The 18280-nt window shown below is 37.0% G+C and overlaps 1 protein-coding gene across 1 annotated transcript in view; it reads right to left on the reverse strand.

The window, feature by feature from the left end:
• LOC129213572 (protein HIRA) overlaps nt 1–18280 on the reverse strand; it is a 38007-nt gene that overhangs the window by 4576 nt on the left and 15151 nt on the right. The window contains exons 8-21 of the mRNA XM_054843860.1: nt 17658–17825; nt 17091–17204; nt 15289–15359; nt 12230–12335; nt 11417–11644; nt 10615–10700; nt 9976–10170; nt 8462–8632; nt 6710–6914; nt 5851–5955; nt 4899–5047; nt 3285–3446; nt 2466–2524; nt 1341–1446 (exon numbers count right to left, since the gene is read on the reverse strand). Coding sequence (XP_054699835.1) covers nt 1341–1446; nt 2466–2524; nt 3285–3446; nt 4899–5047; nt 5851–5955; nt 6710–6914; nt 8462–8632; nt 9976–10170; nt 10615–10700; nt 11417–11644; nt 12230–12335; nt 15289–15359; nt 17091–17204; nt 17658–17825 — 1925 coding nt within the window. The remainder of the gene's footprint in view (nt 1–1340; nt 1447–2465; nt 2525–3284; nt 3447–4898; nt 5048–5850; nt 5956–6709; nt 6915–8461; nt 8633–9975; nt 10171–10614; nt 10701–11416; nt 11645–12229; nt 12336–15288; nt 15360–17090; nt 17205–17657; nt 17826–18280) is intronic.

Below are 18280 nucleotides of genomic sequence, written 5' to 3' on the forward strand. Positions count from 1 at the left end.
CATATGGAGGGAGTTGACAGTTACAGCTGGCATTCCCACACCTAATCAAAGATATCATTTTCCCTGGTTTAAGATGCCAGGGGAATCGGTGGCTCAAACCAATGCTAAGTTTAGACCTCCAGACAGCTCAGAGGTAGAACAGCACAAATATTTAACATACCCTTTACTGCTTTATCATGTTTAAATTTGTATGATGACTAAAGGGATTGGTCTTTTATATATTTCCAAAGCTGTGGAACAAACTAAGAAATGACAGCAAATTCTGAATTATGGCTGAGAGCTTGTCCTCTGTTCCTTATTGACTGGGAAAATTTCTGCATAATTTCTCAGTTTATCTAAAGAACAAAGAAGGTGTTTTGTTCTTTTCCAAAGGATTCACATCAAGTAGCTGACTAATAACAATTATTCTAAGGAGGAGTTAAAACAATAAGCCCTTCCATCAAACATGCTCATTCCACTAAGTACCACAATTATATTAAGACTGCAACATTTTTTTCCGCTTAGAAAGACAACACAGAATCTGTTTTGGAAAGACACTGTAAATAATTTAACCATGGACATTTTTAATGGGAACTTCTGCCTTGACAGGAGTAAGAGAATCTATGGGGAAAGCCTATCTGATACCCAGTAAGGCACAGACTCTTATGTAGCCCTTCCTTGTGTTTAGGACATCAGTAATGACTCTTCAATAGGAATTCTCTGAGGTACAATGATTTCTTCCCTCCTCCTCTACCTGACTTCCTATCTTCATTAAACTTTTACATCCTGGAGACAAAGACCTCTCTTCAAACTTGACTGGTCATCAGATTAAAAAAAGAAATAAAAATTAAGGATTGATGGGGATTGACAAAGTCAGGCACATACACGTTCAGGATTGGAGTGCATAGGCCTTATTTTCTCTGGAAACTGAGCAAAATAATTTTAACATGTCAAAACTGTGAAAATGGTTTTGACAGATTTTCCAGAACTGTATTATTTTACATAAAAAAGTGAATTGTAAGGCTAGATTATCTTTAATCATTGCCAACTGCTTGACAGATTCAACTGATGTACATCAGCAAAAGTATACATAGGTATATATTAATAAATCAGCATGCACTGTGTAGGAAAATGATAAAGTAAGCTGTAGGTTAACTTTTTCATTTTTTAAAATTTTAAACCTAACAAATCATAAGAATATAATAGAGTAAAGCCTAGACATACAATAGTGAACCAAAACAAAACTAAGCCTGGCACGTGGTCCTACTCATGCTAACCTTCAAAATATGGAGTGAAACAGCAAATCAGAATATACACCAGTTCAGCTAAGTTGTAAAAGCAGGAAATAATCTATAACTTACCACGTAGAAAGAGAAGGATTAAAACAGTATGCCTTTCCATCAGACATGCTCATTACAGGTATACCATGCTGAGTCAGCAAGATCTGAGAGACAGTTGCATCACTTCCTACAAGTCAAATCAGACCAAAGTATTTCTTTTGGAATCTTGCATAACATTCATAATGGTAAAAAATGCTATCCACCATTAATTATTAGCCATAGCAACCAACGGAAAAAGGTTCAATGTTATTCTCAAGCACTGATAAGAAGGTCAAGATAGAAGATATAATGATGGTAAGCACCAGGCTCAGTGCAGTAGCACTAAAATCACTCTTCTACAAACTACATTATCAATCTTGATGCTGCAATTTATACAGAACGTGGGCTTAATTGGAAACGTTCTCCATATCTAGGGGCAATTTTCAGCAATTTTGCCGTGTCTTCTGTAACCCAAGAAGGCTTTATCTTTCTTTTTCCCTTTAAGTTAAAATTCTAAAACCCAGCATGCTTAGAAAAGCGTGCTCTCTAAGGACATAGTGTAAGTGGGATAGCTGAGCCTCTCATTTCCCAGCATATTCCAGGCTCAGAGTTTCTGCATGTAACTTCTAAGGAAAACATTTGCAAACTGCTAATACAACTACTTCTCTACATAGTTTTGATTAGTACTGTATGGATTAAAACTAAAATAGAAGCCAATATGCTCTGAGACATTGCTTTTTTGATAATTTGTTTTGTGCCAGATATTGAGCATGACAGAAACTGAAGATTTTGAAATAACAAATCAGAAGATAATCCGTTGTTCATTGTTAAGATAATAAACATGCAAAATACACACAAACTGCTGTAATAGCAGACTTACATTAAATATTTTGTGATCTTCACAAAACTGAATTTTCACATTCAGAAGCAAGCCAGACTATAATAAGCTACAGAATCTTGTACAAGTTTGTTACTCACTGATATTCACATCTCAGTTATTTCTACAGCATTTCAACATTGCCAATGACTTCCCTTTATTACACAATAACGAAGAAAAACTATTTGTTTAGGCTCTTCTGGTTTCGTAAAGTATCACCATATTCATAAATGGCACTAAACAGTACAGGTGGGCTGAAAGGTTGGTAACTAAATGACCCTCTTTATTACCTGAAAATATGGTTTGCAAAGACTCATCTCTAACAATGGCTGTCTGCTTGTGAACATCCCTGAAAGACAAAAGGACAAGTCTGCAGTTTAGAAACAACTGAAAGCTCCAAAATCATTTAACAAATGCACTGCTTCAAAATTCATGACAAAGTGGGGGTTTCTGGGGAGTTTAGTTGGTTTTTTTTTTGTTTTGACCTTTTCTTCATTGCTTTGACAATTAGTCAATTATTTTGGCAAACTCAAAGCCCTTACGGCAAGACAGAAGTCAATAGCAGAGAACAACTTTTATGGCTCTTTATCAGGAAACCTCATTAAAGCTAAGCAAACACTAAGGATCCAAATAACTCCTCTAGGAGCTCTGACTTGCATGAGACATTAGATTAAATTCAGTAACTGTAAACAAGTACCGCAGTTTTTGTCTTAGTATCTTGAAGATGGCTAGAGTACTTCTAACTCTGAAACTCATGTACTTTATTGGCTAAGTATGATGGAAGTTTCCATACTTCTCCTTCCCTCTCTCCCAAATCCATTCTATAAGCACGACAAGTCTACCCTAGAGAGGCTGTTTAAACCAGTAACTTCTAGCTGATCTTTTATCTTCCTTCCAGAATCAAATTCACTATTATGGACCATCCTAGAACAGAGAAGAAAAAGGATTGAAATCCTACCCAGTTAACTCTTCATATTATATCCAAAAGTGGACTTGTGTTGAGACCTGATGTGGTTTAATCCTCAGTTTCAACAGTTCAATCGATATGATTGAACAGTTACCTATAAAAACCAGTCCAGCCAGCTGCTGCAGCCTAATGTGGTACTTACCAAACTGAGAGTGTAGCAGCAGTGGTGAGAGCCATGATGCAAGAACCTGTGCAATGTAGGGTGGAAATGGGTGTATTCAATATTATAGGAGGAAGAAGGCGACGACCACAAGCTGAAAATACCGACAATGTTCGTTTCTCACAGGCTACACTTACAATCTCACTAAAAAAAAAAAAGAAAACCAAAACCAGAGATTTACATTTTGTCAAATACAAGTAGCATAAAACCAGACCCATTTCTTCTTAAGTTATCATACAACTTGCGCTAATTCCCCAAAAGGTAACTGTTACAGCTTTTAAAAAAATGCTGGGTACCAAAAGGGAAGGTCAAAAACTAGACAGATTATATGTGCATTCCATGCCTCCTTAATATGATTATAACTATGATGGTCTAAGGAGATGGACAAAAGAAGGCCTGCAGGCAGAGATAGTATCTTTTCTTAAACCAAGGGGCATAGTTGGAAGTAACAGTAAAGCTTTTGGGTATACACAAGCTCTTCTTCAGTCCTGTAATTGTATTTAGCTTTAAAATCTGCTGCTTGTTTTTCAGACCTGAACACAGAATCATAGAATGGTTTAGGTTGGAAGGGACCTTTAAAGATCATCGACCTCCAACCCCCCTGCCATGGGCAGGGACACCCTCCACCAGCCCAGGTTGCCCAAAGCCCCATCCAACCTGGCCTTGAACACTGCCAGGGATGGGGCATCCACAGCTTCTCTGGGCAACCTGTTCCAGTGCCTCACCACCCTCACAGTAAAGAATTTCTTCCTAATATCTAATCTAAATCTACTCTCCTTCAGCTTAAAGCCATTCCCCCTTGTCCTATCATTCCATGCCCTTGTAAACAGTCCCTCTCCAGCATTCTTGTAGGTCCCTTTAGGTACGTGGCTCAAGCTTCAGAAATATACTTTCAGTTTAAACTCTGAGGTTGGAACTAAGCAAAGTTGAGAAAAATAAAGAGAAAAAATAGCAAGGACTCAGGAGGATACTTCTACATCACAAAACATCCCATTTCAAGTTTTTTATTCTTTAGCACTTGAACAACTGCCACTTAGCATGATTTAGTCAACTTTAATGAAGAAATTTAAAGGAGAAATGTAAATATACAGGAAAACAGTTGTAAGTGGCTAATGAGAATTTGTGAGGCTTTAAGACTGTGTAGAGCTAATACTTGGAGTGAAACTGGTCTTACAACTAAGAGCAGTACATGTTTTTATCCACAAAACACTTACTATGAAGGACTGTGTAAAAATTACAATGGGGGTGATAAAACCAGCAAATAGCAGTAGTCAACAGAAATAGGTCAGAATCTCTACAAAAAACTCCATAGGATAAGAGTTTAAGAGCATCAATGCTCTTAAATGCAACCAGGTTGGCTGGAAGAGGAATTGGACATCTTGAGCCAAGCACAAAAAAAAATCACAAAAATCCCAATAGAAGTGATACAGTTATTCAGCTTCTCTAAATAAGTAGATAAAAATACCTTTAGAGCCTTGACTTATTTGTAAATATGTGGGTTTAGGCATAGTTAACTTTCTGTAAAGTGTACTTTTGTTCCCCTAAAAGTGTTTTCTGGTCTTCAAGACCCTCTTCCTTGAAAATATATTCTCTTACCAGCTTCCCGCTGCAGTGAGAATTCGACTGGTGAGGACCGTCTCCCATTCCTTTCCTTCTCGATTACACTTTAACCTGCTCAACTTTGAGCCTCCCACTGTGGTCATTTCATTCTCCACTTCAAGGTACATTGATGGGTCTGAACTTATCTGAAATACAAAAAAATAATATACTTTCTGGAAGAGGTAAAGAACTACTCAAAAAAGCAGCAACTACTATTAGATCCAAAATAATGCCATCTTTAAGAGTGGATCTAAGTATGACATTCTTGGTTTCAAAATGTGGCTTCAAAATATACTGTGGTACTTCAAAAGAAGCAGACCTCTGAAAATCAGCCTTGGCTAGAACACAAATAATTTCTTTGTATTCACACCGTAAGACTAAAGAAAGGTTGCGCTAGTCTGTGCTTCCTAATTAAGGGCACCAGATCAAGTCTAGATGTGCCCAGTCTCCCTATAATCTTGCAATTATAACCAGACTAGCACAGCTTAAACACGCAGAAAAATTATTTCATAAATACCTAAAGTAATACTATTTGTCAGTCTCTTCAGATGTAGAGCACCTCCAGACAGCTCTCAGAAAATACTTGTTTTATTCTCTTCAGCAGCGTACTACCAACACAACTGTAGTAACAATGCAGCCGTTACTCCCGTTGGAGACTCTTATCTTTACGACACATTTTGGCTAACCAGGAGGAGGGACTGATGAACCAGAGGTATTCCTCTTTGAAATTTAGCTGGCTCAGAGGTGTCCTATTTTTAGGTGATTTGCCATTAACTTTTCTCCTACAGACATATTCTTAGAAGCTGAAGTATATAATCTTGCTCGCTTGAACAAATACACGTATTCAAATGTTAATTTGTCAAAGGAACTGAATAATCTAAGAATATTAAAGAAAAAGCAGGATTTTTTTTTTAAGTATTAAGCTTTTTTTCCCTTATAGTCCACTTACTTGCAAAGTAAACGATTTCTGTGGGATTGGTGTTGGCAGTTTAAGTGCTAATGCTGGTGCAGAGATGCAAGCAGCATCCTTCTCAGAGGCCAGTGTAGCTGGGGACTGGAAAAAATAGAGTAATTATAATAGCAGTTAAAATTTTTCCTTTAAAAAAGTTAAAACCAAAGATATTCTATAATATATATTGATTTGAAAGTTTTTTTTTAAATTCCAAATAATGCCAATTGCAAATGTTAATCTTTTTCCAATTAGTTGTATGAATACAAATTTTTTAATATAGCTTCTATGAATTAAAAAAACCCAAAACAAACTAGATATGGTTTGGGTTTTTTTTTAATACCTCTCCCTTTTCAGCTGCAACTAATTAATGGAAATTCTGGTATATTGCACAGAAAAGCTAAACTCTGAATACTGAAAACAGAGGGATCTATATGCCCTAAAATGATGGAAAGTCTAATGCAACTTACTATTTCATGGTTCCTAGAAAATTCATAACCATTTAAGTCATCATATCCAAGTCGCTCTCTTGTGTTTGGGCCACTCTCCATCAGAGAACACCAAAACCAGATGGCGTTTCATTTTATTCCATACAATCATTTGCAGGCTATCACTACTTAGCATGCTGGTACTGTTTAGTAAGTAGCTGCATATTTATACAAAGAATGGACACATTTGCCACACCATGTGCATCTGCTTTTTATAATTGTAAATTTTAAAGGGAATAAGTTTAAAGGCAAGGAAGAGAGATGGCTAAAAATTCTGAGGGACTGATACTACTCCTGTTTCCCTGACTTGATGGAACAAGTCAACATGGGACTGACTTTATTAAATGAACATTGAATCTTATTTATTTCACCTGAACAGTTAAAGTTACTGGTACAAGTCTGGAGTCTTTTCGAGGCCTTCCTTTTTTCTTCTTTTCTACCGTCTCTCCCTCAAGTTCCAGTTTCCGTTTGGGTACACTGAGTGGTTTAGCAGCTGGAATCTTCTCTTCACTGTCACTGCTGCTCTCCAGAATATCCTTGGGCTTATTATCTTTAATTAAATTCTGATCCTTCAGTCTGAGCATGTAAAAAAAAAAAAAATTCAAATTTTATATAAGCTGATTCCAAAAGCTGGCACATATCCTACGCACTGCATTCCTGTAGGTAAGAAGATACATTCTTAGCCTTGTTTGAGTGTTTTTCAAAATGCACAAAGGCAAGAGGAGGAAGCCAAAGAGGTATTGCAAATCCTCTGCAAAAGTACAATGTGCAGTATATATATAAGCTGATCATACCTATTCTATTCTTAAAAAAAAAAAAAAAAAAAAATCACTCAAACTAGCAGTTAGCAACTGGATAAAGCTGTAAATAACAATTTAATTTTAGCATTCAGTTCCAATTACAATCAGATCTCCTTCCCTGGGTTGACACAATAATTCAGCACTCTAAGATGCAAGAGCAGTCCATCTTTTCCCCTCCGATGGACATTACACTTTCTGCTTACTCATGCAGAACTTCATTTGTCATTCTGTTGTCTATCCCCAAAAGTTGTCCTATTCAGTTCTGACTACTGTAAGATAGATGCATATCTGCAAACCACACAAATGACCTCGCTGCTCCATTTTCCATTTCAGGAATACAATATAACTAAAGATGACAAAGTATAAATCCCGGTGAACTCTTTTGTCAACCATTATACCTTAAAATAGGTCATTTAATTATACTCTTCCCACTCCCTCCAATAGCTGATAATTAACTTACAACCATGTTTTGCCACTTCTTCTATAACGACTCTGCTTCCTAGAAATACCTTGCATAATCCAAACCTTTTTTCTCTGGCATCTGAATTATTGCAAACAATACACTTTTATCCATACTTTACTGACACATTAGAAGCAATTATGAGACTAATTCAACACATCTTTCCTCTGCATCATATGGTTAAACCCTTTGACATAAAAATATTGAGGTATTTCCTAAAAACACATTTTATTGATAATAAGCTGGGGAACTACATACTTCTTTCTGAAGACTGCTATTTTTTCTATTGTTTGTTTTGGCAAAGCAGGAATACTTATGCCATAACACACTATGTCACAAAAACAAAGGCTTTCTTCTTTTTTTTTTTTTAAATCATGTGGATCCAGAGCCAAAACCCCTTAAAATCAAAGTGTCTTCTCTGCCTGCCTTCAAGGCACAGAACTGAAATACAACTGCAGCTATTATGATGATGGGCTGTCTGGAGACATGCATGGTAATTTATCTTGAAGTAAATCTCACTCTTGTACAGAGATGCAGGCTGGCTGTTTTTGTCTTCCAAGGAGCACAGATGCACGCAGCCACACATGGAGGCACACACACACATAGTCTCTTGCAACGATAGTTTTAACTCAGAATATTTTGAAGAGTCTGCTTGATCCCAAATGCCAGAGACAAATATGCAGAGGGATAATGCCAACAAAGAATTTACCTATTCACAGCTGTCTCCTTCCTTCCAATTGTGGAAGAGACCCAAGATGATTTCTGGAGTACCAGTGCTGTGACATCCACACCACAGAGAATTAGCATTTTAGTTCTCTACATTACAATCCTTCTCTTTTTTTTGCCTCCACACTATGTCTTACCTGTCCACAACAGTCTGATTTGTATTTGTTACAACAGCAGTCCCTGAGGTGGCTTTGGATCGTTCTGTAAATCTAGAATCAAATGCTTTCATAGGTTCAATCTTGGATGGAGTTGTCAACACAGAGGAAGATGATGCAGGAGGAGCAGCTGAGGCAGAGGTAGCATTTACACTGTCAATGAAAGGGACAGGAAAACAAGGATTGAAAGAAATTTAGTATTGGTAACCTGCATTGCTCATAACAACTAGCTAGCATTCATTATACTCCTAGAAAACATACTGAAAACCTTTCACTCAAGTACATACATGAATTACGATAAGCTTTTTCCCCTTTCATGCGTCAGTATCTTGCAAGTTTTGCCTACTCTCAAAAGCTGTTTATAATATATCTCAGAGCTAAGAGCTCTATATCTAGATAAAAAGACCCTAATTCATTCCCTATGTATTTTTAATTCAGGAATGAAATTATACTTTCAGCTGGTACTTTTACATACCCAAAGGGAAAGAATCACTATTTTAAATGATGACTGGGGTTCTCATTTTTACCCCTTGCTCAGGTTACCAAATACTTTCCATTACAAGATTATATTCCACTGTTTATCAATTGATTTAGGCTGAAACAATTCAAGCCAGGTTTTTGATTTTGTTGCTGAAGAATCCAAACTAATTATTAGGCCTTTCCAAGCATAACTCTAAGGCAAAGGAATGTGTTTCCCCACACTAAAGCATTCCAGGGATCTGTTATTTGAATAGCTGTTTACTTTAGAGATTTTTCAATTCATTCAGAGAATGAATTGAAAGAAAGAATGGCTCTAAGATAACTAATGTGTGTACTAAAAAGCAGTTAGAAGTCCAGTTTCCAAAGAAAAGGAGACTTAATAGTTTCATCTGTCAATCATTTCTCCTAGTCTACCCACTCATTTTTCAATCTGTGGCCAATTTCAACTAAATTTAATGGAGTGGTAGAGGTTCCAATGACATTGTGATCTTACAAATGCTATAAACACACATTGAGGAGAAGAAACCAAGTCAGTGTTACCACTGAGGGAAAAGCAAGTAAAATTTAGTTGTTCCATAATTTGAAAGATACACTGGCCTACTGGCATATGTGCACTGACGAGTCAATGTCACTGTGCTCTGACAGGGTTATTATACAGGGAAGAAGTATTACCATGTTTGAAGAGAGGAGGTCTACAGGGGACAGGACAGAAAACCTTCTATTATTTACTAATAGCAACCCAGTATTGCGTAAGCAAGTCAATTTGTTGGAGCATTAGTAATCAGCTGCAGACCTCATTGCATTGAGGTTCATTTCCAGAACTGTGCATTATTTATTACCGATTTATCACTATTTAAAATAACAAGATACTAATAAAATCTTGATGTTTGCAGGAATGTTAGATTCTTGAAGTTTGGTGGTTGGGAAACCACTCAATAATTGTTTGATTACAGAACTGTAAACAAGAATTAAAACCTAAACAAAGTCATATGAGTGAAAAAACTGCAAATACTGACCCATCTTTATTGGCTGCATCATCTGTTGGTTTTATACTGGCTGCTGTTGGCTCTACAGAAGGCTTTGAAGTATTAAGGGAATTTGCTGCGTTAGAATCTAATGACATGAGCTGCTGGTTACTTTGAGAAGACATCATTGAGCCAGACAGAGATCCAGATATTGGGATGCTATTGAAAAATGCTGTAGAAAAATCCCTAAGCAAAAAGACAAACAACAAATATATTTCTCAAGAACACTTAAAAAAATTGAAAAATAATAATTTTAGCTAAACTACTTATTCCATTCTTCCCTTTTCCACATGTGGATACTCACATATAACCTAAATAAACCACCAACACCTAACTTTCCAGAGTTGTTTCTCATATACAAAGGACGCTAAAGTCAGTATTAATGTAGAATGAACCTGCAGTACATTATGAGAATTAGCCTTATCTATTAGAAGTGAGATCTTATAAGCTAAGAGAAAATAGGTTGAAGCTATATTCCATAAGTGCACTTACGGAAGGTACTTCCAGCAAGTGCTTTAAGATGTCATAAGATTAAAATAAGTCAGAATTCCGAGTTTGCATCGGCGGGGGGGGGAAATATATATATATAAAAAGGTAAAGAAGGATTTTACAGACAACTTCCAAACATACCCAGTGTCCAGCTGAGCTATGCAGAGAGGTGTGATCCTTCTCCGACCATCTGCTGTTCGTGTTTCAACTTGTTTTTTTAAGAGATTCTGTTGGGAAATATATTTCATTGTTATATCTGATAAATAGGAAATGCTTTTCTTCTTTTTTTTCTTTTTTTTTTTTGAACTGACAAGACTAGGTGTATTAGATGAAAGATGTTCCTCAAAAATCTGTTAACAAAGATTTTTTCCATATTGTCTTTGAACCACGCTAATTGCATAATTAGAATCAATCTACATTTTTATTAATACGCATGTATTTTAAAACCTCAACTTTTTTTTGACCAACAGTAGGTCATTATTAAGTAGAAGTTCATATAGTACAAAGTGCAATAGAATTCTGATTCTCTCTACATTAGAAAATCAAGTCCGAAATATTCTCATCTGTGTGCATTGCATCCTTCATTAAAAGTTGTGGTTTATGTTTAGGAGAGAATTAAATAACGCTTTCAACCTCCTTCATTGAGAAACTGAAGCACATTTCTATAGTTGGACTGCTACTAGTTACCTTTGGTTTCCGTTCTGCACACTGAGAGTTTAGGACACATCATAGAAATACACACAAGCTTTTTTTCCCCACATAGTCTTACTTCTGCTTAAAAGCATTGTAACTTTTCAACAAGTCGCAGTAGTGCCAACTGGGCCATTCATGGGTTGAAAGGTGCCATTTGACACGAATAAGGAAGGAGAAATTGGTTGTATCATAAGCAGTTTGATATTTATTGGCTTAGTCCACTATAAAGTGAATATCCAAGAACGCCTACCTTTCTAATGTCTTCCAAACTCTCCCCATTAACCATGCTTGCCACTTTGGGAGCCGCTGTCGCTGCCCCAGATGCTTCCCTAATTGAGGCGTTCTTCTGCTCCGCCTGCTGCTGTTGCTGTCTCTGTTGATACTTGAGCATCTCTGGATTCTCAATAATGGTGGTAGATAACTGAGCTTCAGTCATTATAGCTAGGCTTTTACCATAGGTGGACTGATGAATGTTGCTCTGTGGGTGTTAAAAATGTATCACACAGTAAGAGCAACTACAACTGCTAGTACGACATCACTAATTATGATATAATGGCATCACACGCATCTAATGGCATCCATAAATGCAAATGCCCTCTGCATCATTTATACAGAACAGATTTTTTTTTTTCTTTATATTTTCAGCTAGCACTAAATCAATACACAAAATAACTGGAATGCAAAGCTTTAGTTGCTAACAGCAGTGAGAGGAAAAAACAGCCAACAACAATCAGTTTAATAAGACTTGCATATATGCAGGTCAAAGAATACTTTTAAAGTGTTTTGAAGCACCCACTCCTTGTTTCCTTGGCCAAAGAATTACTTCAAATGTATAATGACGTGTAAGCAAATGGATGTTTTCCAAACAGACTTTCTTTCCAGAATAGAAACTAATATCACAAATTCATTTTTGACTACTCTTTTCTAATGATTTGTAGACGAGAGCACATTTTTCTGTAATATGGAAATCAGTCACTACATGCTTCTATAAATAGTCCAATATTTTAATTGAATCAATACATCCCTTAAATATGACCGCAGATTCTCTGAGTGCTTACTGTACCTTTTCCTCCTCGCTGAGTGGATCTCCAAGTTCATCCTGGGAAAAGTCCAAAAACGCCACCGATCCATCCATGGAACACACCAGGATACCAAGTCCATTAAGGGTCCTGAAGGAAATAAAGGTCCATCTTTGGTTTCAGTCTCTTTCATTGATGCCAAGGGGCAATACGATAAATTGCTCAATAAAAATCCTAAGATTTGTTATCATAGTAACTACTGATGGAACCAAAGAAGTGGGACAGCAAGGAGACAGCGTGATGGACAGCAGGAGTCCATCTGCCAATATTCCTTTGGAGACTGAACACAGAAAAGTGGTGTAGAACAATACACCTACCCATGGCATGATCAGCACCATGAAAACTTTGCTGTAGGGATAAAACAGAATAGTGCTCACAATGAACAATGAGAGAAAATTATAAATGTATTTGCTTCAAAAGATGTACAAAAATTGTGTGCTAACGGAACCGGGTGAATAAAGGGGCCTTCAGCAGATAAGCAATTGATACACTTCTTTGAAGGCCCTATAAACTGTTGTCTGGGGCCCACGGAAGATGAAGCTTCACCACACATGGGAAACAAGTAACAGGTAGTCCATTCCTATAAAGACCTTACAGTCCAAAAAACAAGATAGGAAGGAGAAGGGATGAGACTTAAGAGGGGAGCTGTATATGTTGGGTAAATGCCTCTATCATCATTATCTGAAGCGACAGCAATAAAAAGAAAACAAGATGTACATCTGAGCAGACCAAAAATCTCTGTACTAGGCAAGAACATATGTTTGATTTTGTTATTGCTCATTATTTGGGTTTTTAAGCAAACTGCACGTGCTTTTGTATGTGGGGATATACTGTAACTGTCTTCCGGAGGTCTCAAAAGGTTTTCTTGGTAGGAGAGAGAGAGGAGAAACTAAACATTCTAGTTTTAATGGAATTATAACCTTCTATATATATAACCTATTATTGCACATTTGGGAAAAAAAAAAAAGTATTTGATGAGTTTTGACTGCTAACGCAGTAACTTCCAATTAGAGATCTCACAGAGACAGCAACACAGTGGTTTACAGTTGCCTTGTTTCAGGGAACAGAAAAGGGAAGCAGGCAGAACTCTGAAATCCTATCCAAATTAGTCCAGCAAATCTTAAAAATATATTACATGCACCATGGCTACAGGTGTTTGAAAATATTGAGGTGGCTGCTGGCCTGATAGCATCACATCCAGAGAAGTTAGCCTCAGTACCATACAAATAGGTTAAGCAACACTACTCCAAGTTAGAAAATTATAAAATCTTGTTCAGAGTTTTCTGCAATTGCTGAGCTCCAATAGACCTCTGGATCCAAGCAATTGTTCCATGAAAACATAATCATGTTCAGATATTATGATGATGGATTCAAGTCTAAAACTCTAAAATAGAAATGAGATAGCTGTAACAATATAATAGTATCAGATTTCTCTGAATTTACTCAGTCTGTTTTCAGAATGGAGCATGTTTCTGGGAACATTCCATATTACTGACATTTTAGCCATACATTTCAATTTATAAACAGGATGTAAAATAACAAGCTTCCTGATGATCCTTTGTCTCTCAAATATCTCACAAAACCATTTCCTCAGAAATTGCAAAATGTTAACCAGCTATTACTCCCAATGACTCTATGCCATGAAAAATGTGCAAATTGCAGATGGAGAAATAAAAAAACACTACAGGAAAACAAAACTATTCAAAGCTATTGTACTACAACAATAGCAGCACTTCTTATGAAATATTCCACTTATTGGCTTTCTAGCCTTAGTCTGTTAATGAAAGAAAAATGTTTTGGTTTTGAAAACTTTTTATTGTGCTTCACAGCAAAATTCACATGGCACACAGAAAAAAGGAAGTTGTACAATTGTAAGATTGACAGCGTAAACCCACCAAGATCGTGAGAGCTGTCAAGGCAGAATTTCAGGATACAAAGCACTAGAATAAAGATAACTGTGCTGTGTGCCTATCACGAAAAAAATATTAGTCTTTTCTTATAAAGAATCTTTAACTCTGCATATCACCTGATGCATCAGTGCAGAGTACTTTTTAATACCATTTACTGAGTGGTCTCATGGTTACTTCTCGCTTATTACTCAAGTCTTGCAATGAATAAAGCACTATTAAGTTCTGCATTTTTATGACCAGGCCTTGGGAAGAAAGCAGGAGAGGAGGAAGCACCACTGACTGCAGAAAGAGGAAAACAAGATTTGGGACAGTAGACGGCTGGGAAAGTAGGTTGTCCAACCCAACCGAAATCACTGAAGATGTCCTGCGGTCTTTTGGGAAAGCACAGCACTTGCCCTTCTGCTACGTCCTGTGGTTGGTGGATGGGGTGTGGTTGGGTGTAGTAGGTTCATTATCCCTTCTCTGAGACTTGCTACATGATCAGCCTCTGCAACTCTTCAACACAGAGCAATTTACACCCTTCACATGGTGCTGCAACAACATGGTGTAACTACATTTTTACTAAAACCAAAAGCTATTGCATTTGCTTTTTTTATATGGGAAAATCCTTCAGGCAATTCAAACGATTAGCGAGTAGTGCGTGTATGTGTGTGTGAGTGTATGTATAAAACATGAAAAAAAAAAATCTTTTGGTATATTGTGTCCTTAGGCATGAAGGAAATATTGGCCTAGAAGGTTCACCTGAATTTCTCATAACTGTACTGTGCAACAACTTCCCATAGATGTTATAAAACTCACCAAGTCTGCCATGTCATGTTATAAAATGCATATTCTATGAAAAAAATTTAGAGAATCATAACAAGTAGGAACTCATTCCACAGGTATTTTACTGCATCATGTTCCAAATGCATTAGTTTTTATTTAATTTTGATGTTACACAATCTCAAGTGGCCACATGGTAGTTGCTACTGTTACTACCAAAGATGTTGCAGCAGAACCAAAACCTTCAGGAACCAATTACTTTTATTGCAACAGCTACGATCTGTCCTGTTTTAAGGAATTTCCAGTTAATGTGAATACCTAGTTGACAGCAACACTTTGGCTTTCATTACAAACAGCAGAAATCAACTTACCAGGAGATGTCCATGATAGACTTGTCAAACAGCTCATGTATGACAACTAAAGGTCGTTTCAGACATGTGAGCTTAAAACAGAAGAAACAACACTCAGAAATTTAGAAGTTCTACACTACCACAGATATTACCACATTAACACTCTCCCAGAGTCTAACAATATTCACCAAACCCAACGTGTCCAGGGGACAGCTGTATGCCTCGTGGTGTATCTGAAGCACCTAGTTACCCATTCCACTACTGGCACAGAAAAGCTTTGGGGAAGAACAGCTGACATCTAACCCTCCCCTCCTTTCTGAAACACAGACTGAATTTCTTAACCAACTTTACCTTTACATTGCAGTCACAGAACACTATCACTCAAAAAGTAATTCTGTAGATGCTAAAGACAGTTTCTGTTCTAAGCTTTATGGAGATAAGAATGTTGCAAACTGCCAGCACAAGAGGAAGACAGAAAACAGATTAGGTTTCCATGTCCTCACTCAGACTACTTGTCTAAGTGAAGCCCGTCAAGAGCAAAGGGAATTTGACTCTCAATTAAAAAGGATTCCTCCACACTTAGAAATCAGCTTAGTAATAAAGAGCCAAATATGAAAATTCCCAGTAACCTGTTATAAATCAGACATTCTAAGCTCTTTAATGTTAAACCAATGGACTTAATATCTGCACTATACAGTACGACCGAAATGAAGCAGAAGTCAACGTGGTCCAGGATGTTGCATGCTCACAGGTTCACAGATGTAGTGTAGGAGTCATCTTCAGTGGTTATTTCTTTTACATTTCCATAGGTCTGTGTTCTATACATATCTATTAAGCTCTTCAGGGCAAAGACTGCCTATAACTTTGCATCTCTATAATACCTAGTATAACCTCAAGAAGCACCCTAAATGAAATCATAGTATAAATAGAAAGTAAAATATACTGAGAGTGATACTTTGATATGGGTATGCACTGGTAGCATTGACAGAAACAGATTTAGTGTTATGCATTTAGCGATTGATGGATAAATATCACACTAGAATCTATAAACAGTACATTGCAGTTAGCAATTGGTGCATTCTGGCACACATTCTCATCACAAAGCTTTACAAATCAGTTAAATTTACTCCCTGTCCTTTGCAGTTGCCAAACAACCCATCTTGCATTTATAAATGTGAGAATAGCTACTCTTCTCTTACCCAGGATAACAATTTTAGTGTAGATTTTAAAGTAAAAGCCAAAGTAGATATTGAAAACTTGAAAGTATACTTAAAACACTTTCACGTTCCCTTCCATAGCAAAGACAGAAGCCAGGGATTGAAGCCAGAACAAAGCAGAAAGACGAGCCATATATACGCTCAGAAACAGCTATAGTGTGCCTGCTATAATTCTCCTCGCACCCGTAAAAGCAAAACTAACAAAGCTAGACTCTAACAGTGATTAATGGACAGGTGAGCTAAACATGGAGAAACAGTAAAGTCTTTTTCTTAAGAGACTCACATGGAGAACGAGTAAAAGACATAGGAAGAAAATAGGGTTGAATTATGATTATTAACTGTGGTAACACATTATGTCCCTTAACAGTTCCTCTCCCTCACCAGGGCAACATACTCTGCCACTGGCTTCTAGCTGCTCTTGGCTTTAGAGAAATGAACTAATACCAATTCACTTCCTTCCCCCAGCTAATCCTGTGACAACGGAGAGGAAAAAACCTAAACATCAATCTAAATATAAGACCTAATGCTGTACACAGGACCTTTGTGCTAAACCCCAAAGTTATCAAATGACCACATTAGTTCAAAGGCAGCAAAACCCCCACTTACCCAGACAGAAAGAGATCGATCCTTACTACCAACAGCACAACAGCAGTAGGGACAACTTGACTTGGTGGAGCTTCCATTCTTTTGTTTCTTCTTGAAGATTTTTGGATTGAATTTCTGAACAAGTGAGAAAGAGAAACATTTCATAGAAACAAAGTCCCTAACCAGACTCTACAAGAGCAGTGACCAAAGCTGCATAAGCTTTCTTAAGGGGCTTTCTGAATGCCTTAACAGGAATGGCAAATAACATTGATTTTACTAGCAATCAGGAACCCACTAGAAACCTAAGTCACTTTAATCAACTCACTGAACAGCTAAAAAACTACTGTTTGGCATTCCTAACATGCTCCTGTACTCCTCCTTCTTATCTTGTTCATCTACATCCAGTTCTCTTATCGCAAGAGCACGCTGATTGCTTCCAACATGTAAAGTTGACATTTTTTAATCACTGCCATGTGTCTGCTTTACTAATCTCAACCCCTATCTTCACCTCTTGTTCCATTTATGCATAAAATTATCAAAAAACACATATTAGAAGTTTTACTTCAGGGATAAATTAATATCACTCACCACTACGGTAACTGCCTTCCGATGCCCTACAAAATCCATGTTGGTTTTCCATCCATCTCTCTCAATGATCTGAGCAGTAGGTCCAGAATTATTCATGGCATGAGCAGAAACAAGATAGTGACCATCAGGTGACCAGCTAAGACGCAACACATGAGTTGTCCCTCCACACTGACAAAAAAACCCAACAAATACACTCAAGCTTTAAAAGTGTTTGGCAAAAAAATTATTTTTAATACAAACTATTTAAGCTTCAGATTTAGGGAATATGATTACAAAGCAAGTATTTTTGTGAATATAAAAGAATGACGTTACATACAATTCTCAGCACTTCAGCCATGTTTATACAGGTGATCTAGTGTAACTTATGAAGCCATACCAAAAGGGGGAAAAAGGAATGCAGTGAATTTTTTTAAGGGCAACAAAATTTAAGTCTTTTTGGATACTGTACATCACAGTCCTAGTTAGCGACAAGGCTGCAGCACAGCAACTGCTAATAATGAGAATTCAGCTTGCAACACCAGCTTACACATGAATTTAGGTGTTTACAGTCTATCATGAAGAGTAACTGCACTAATCACAATACCAGAACATCACTGCAAAACACTCCACTCACTAAGCACCAG

This window comes from Grus americana, chromosome 16 (genome assembly GCF_028858705.1).
Source record: "Grus americana isolate bGruAme1 chromosome 16, bGruAme1.mat, whole genome shotgun sequence".
In the NCBI taxonomy this organism is placed as follows: Eukaryota; Metazoa; Chordata; class Aves; order Gruiformes; family Gruidae; genus Grus; species Grus americana.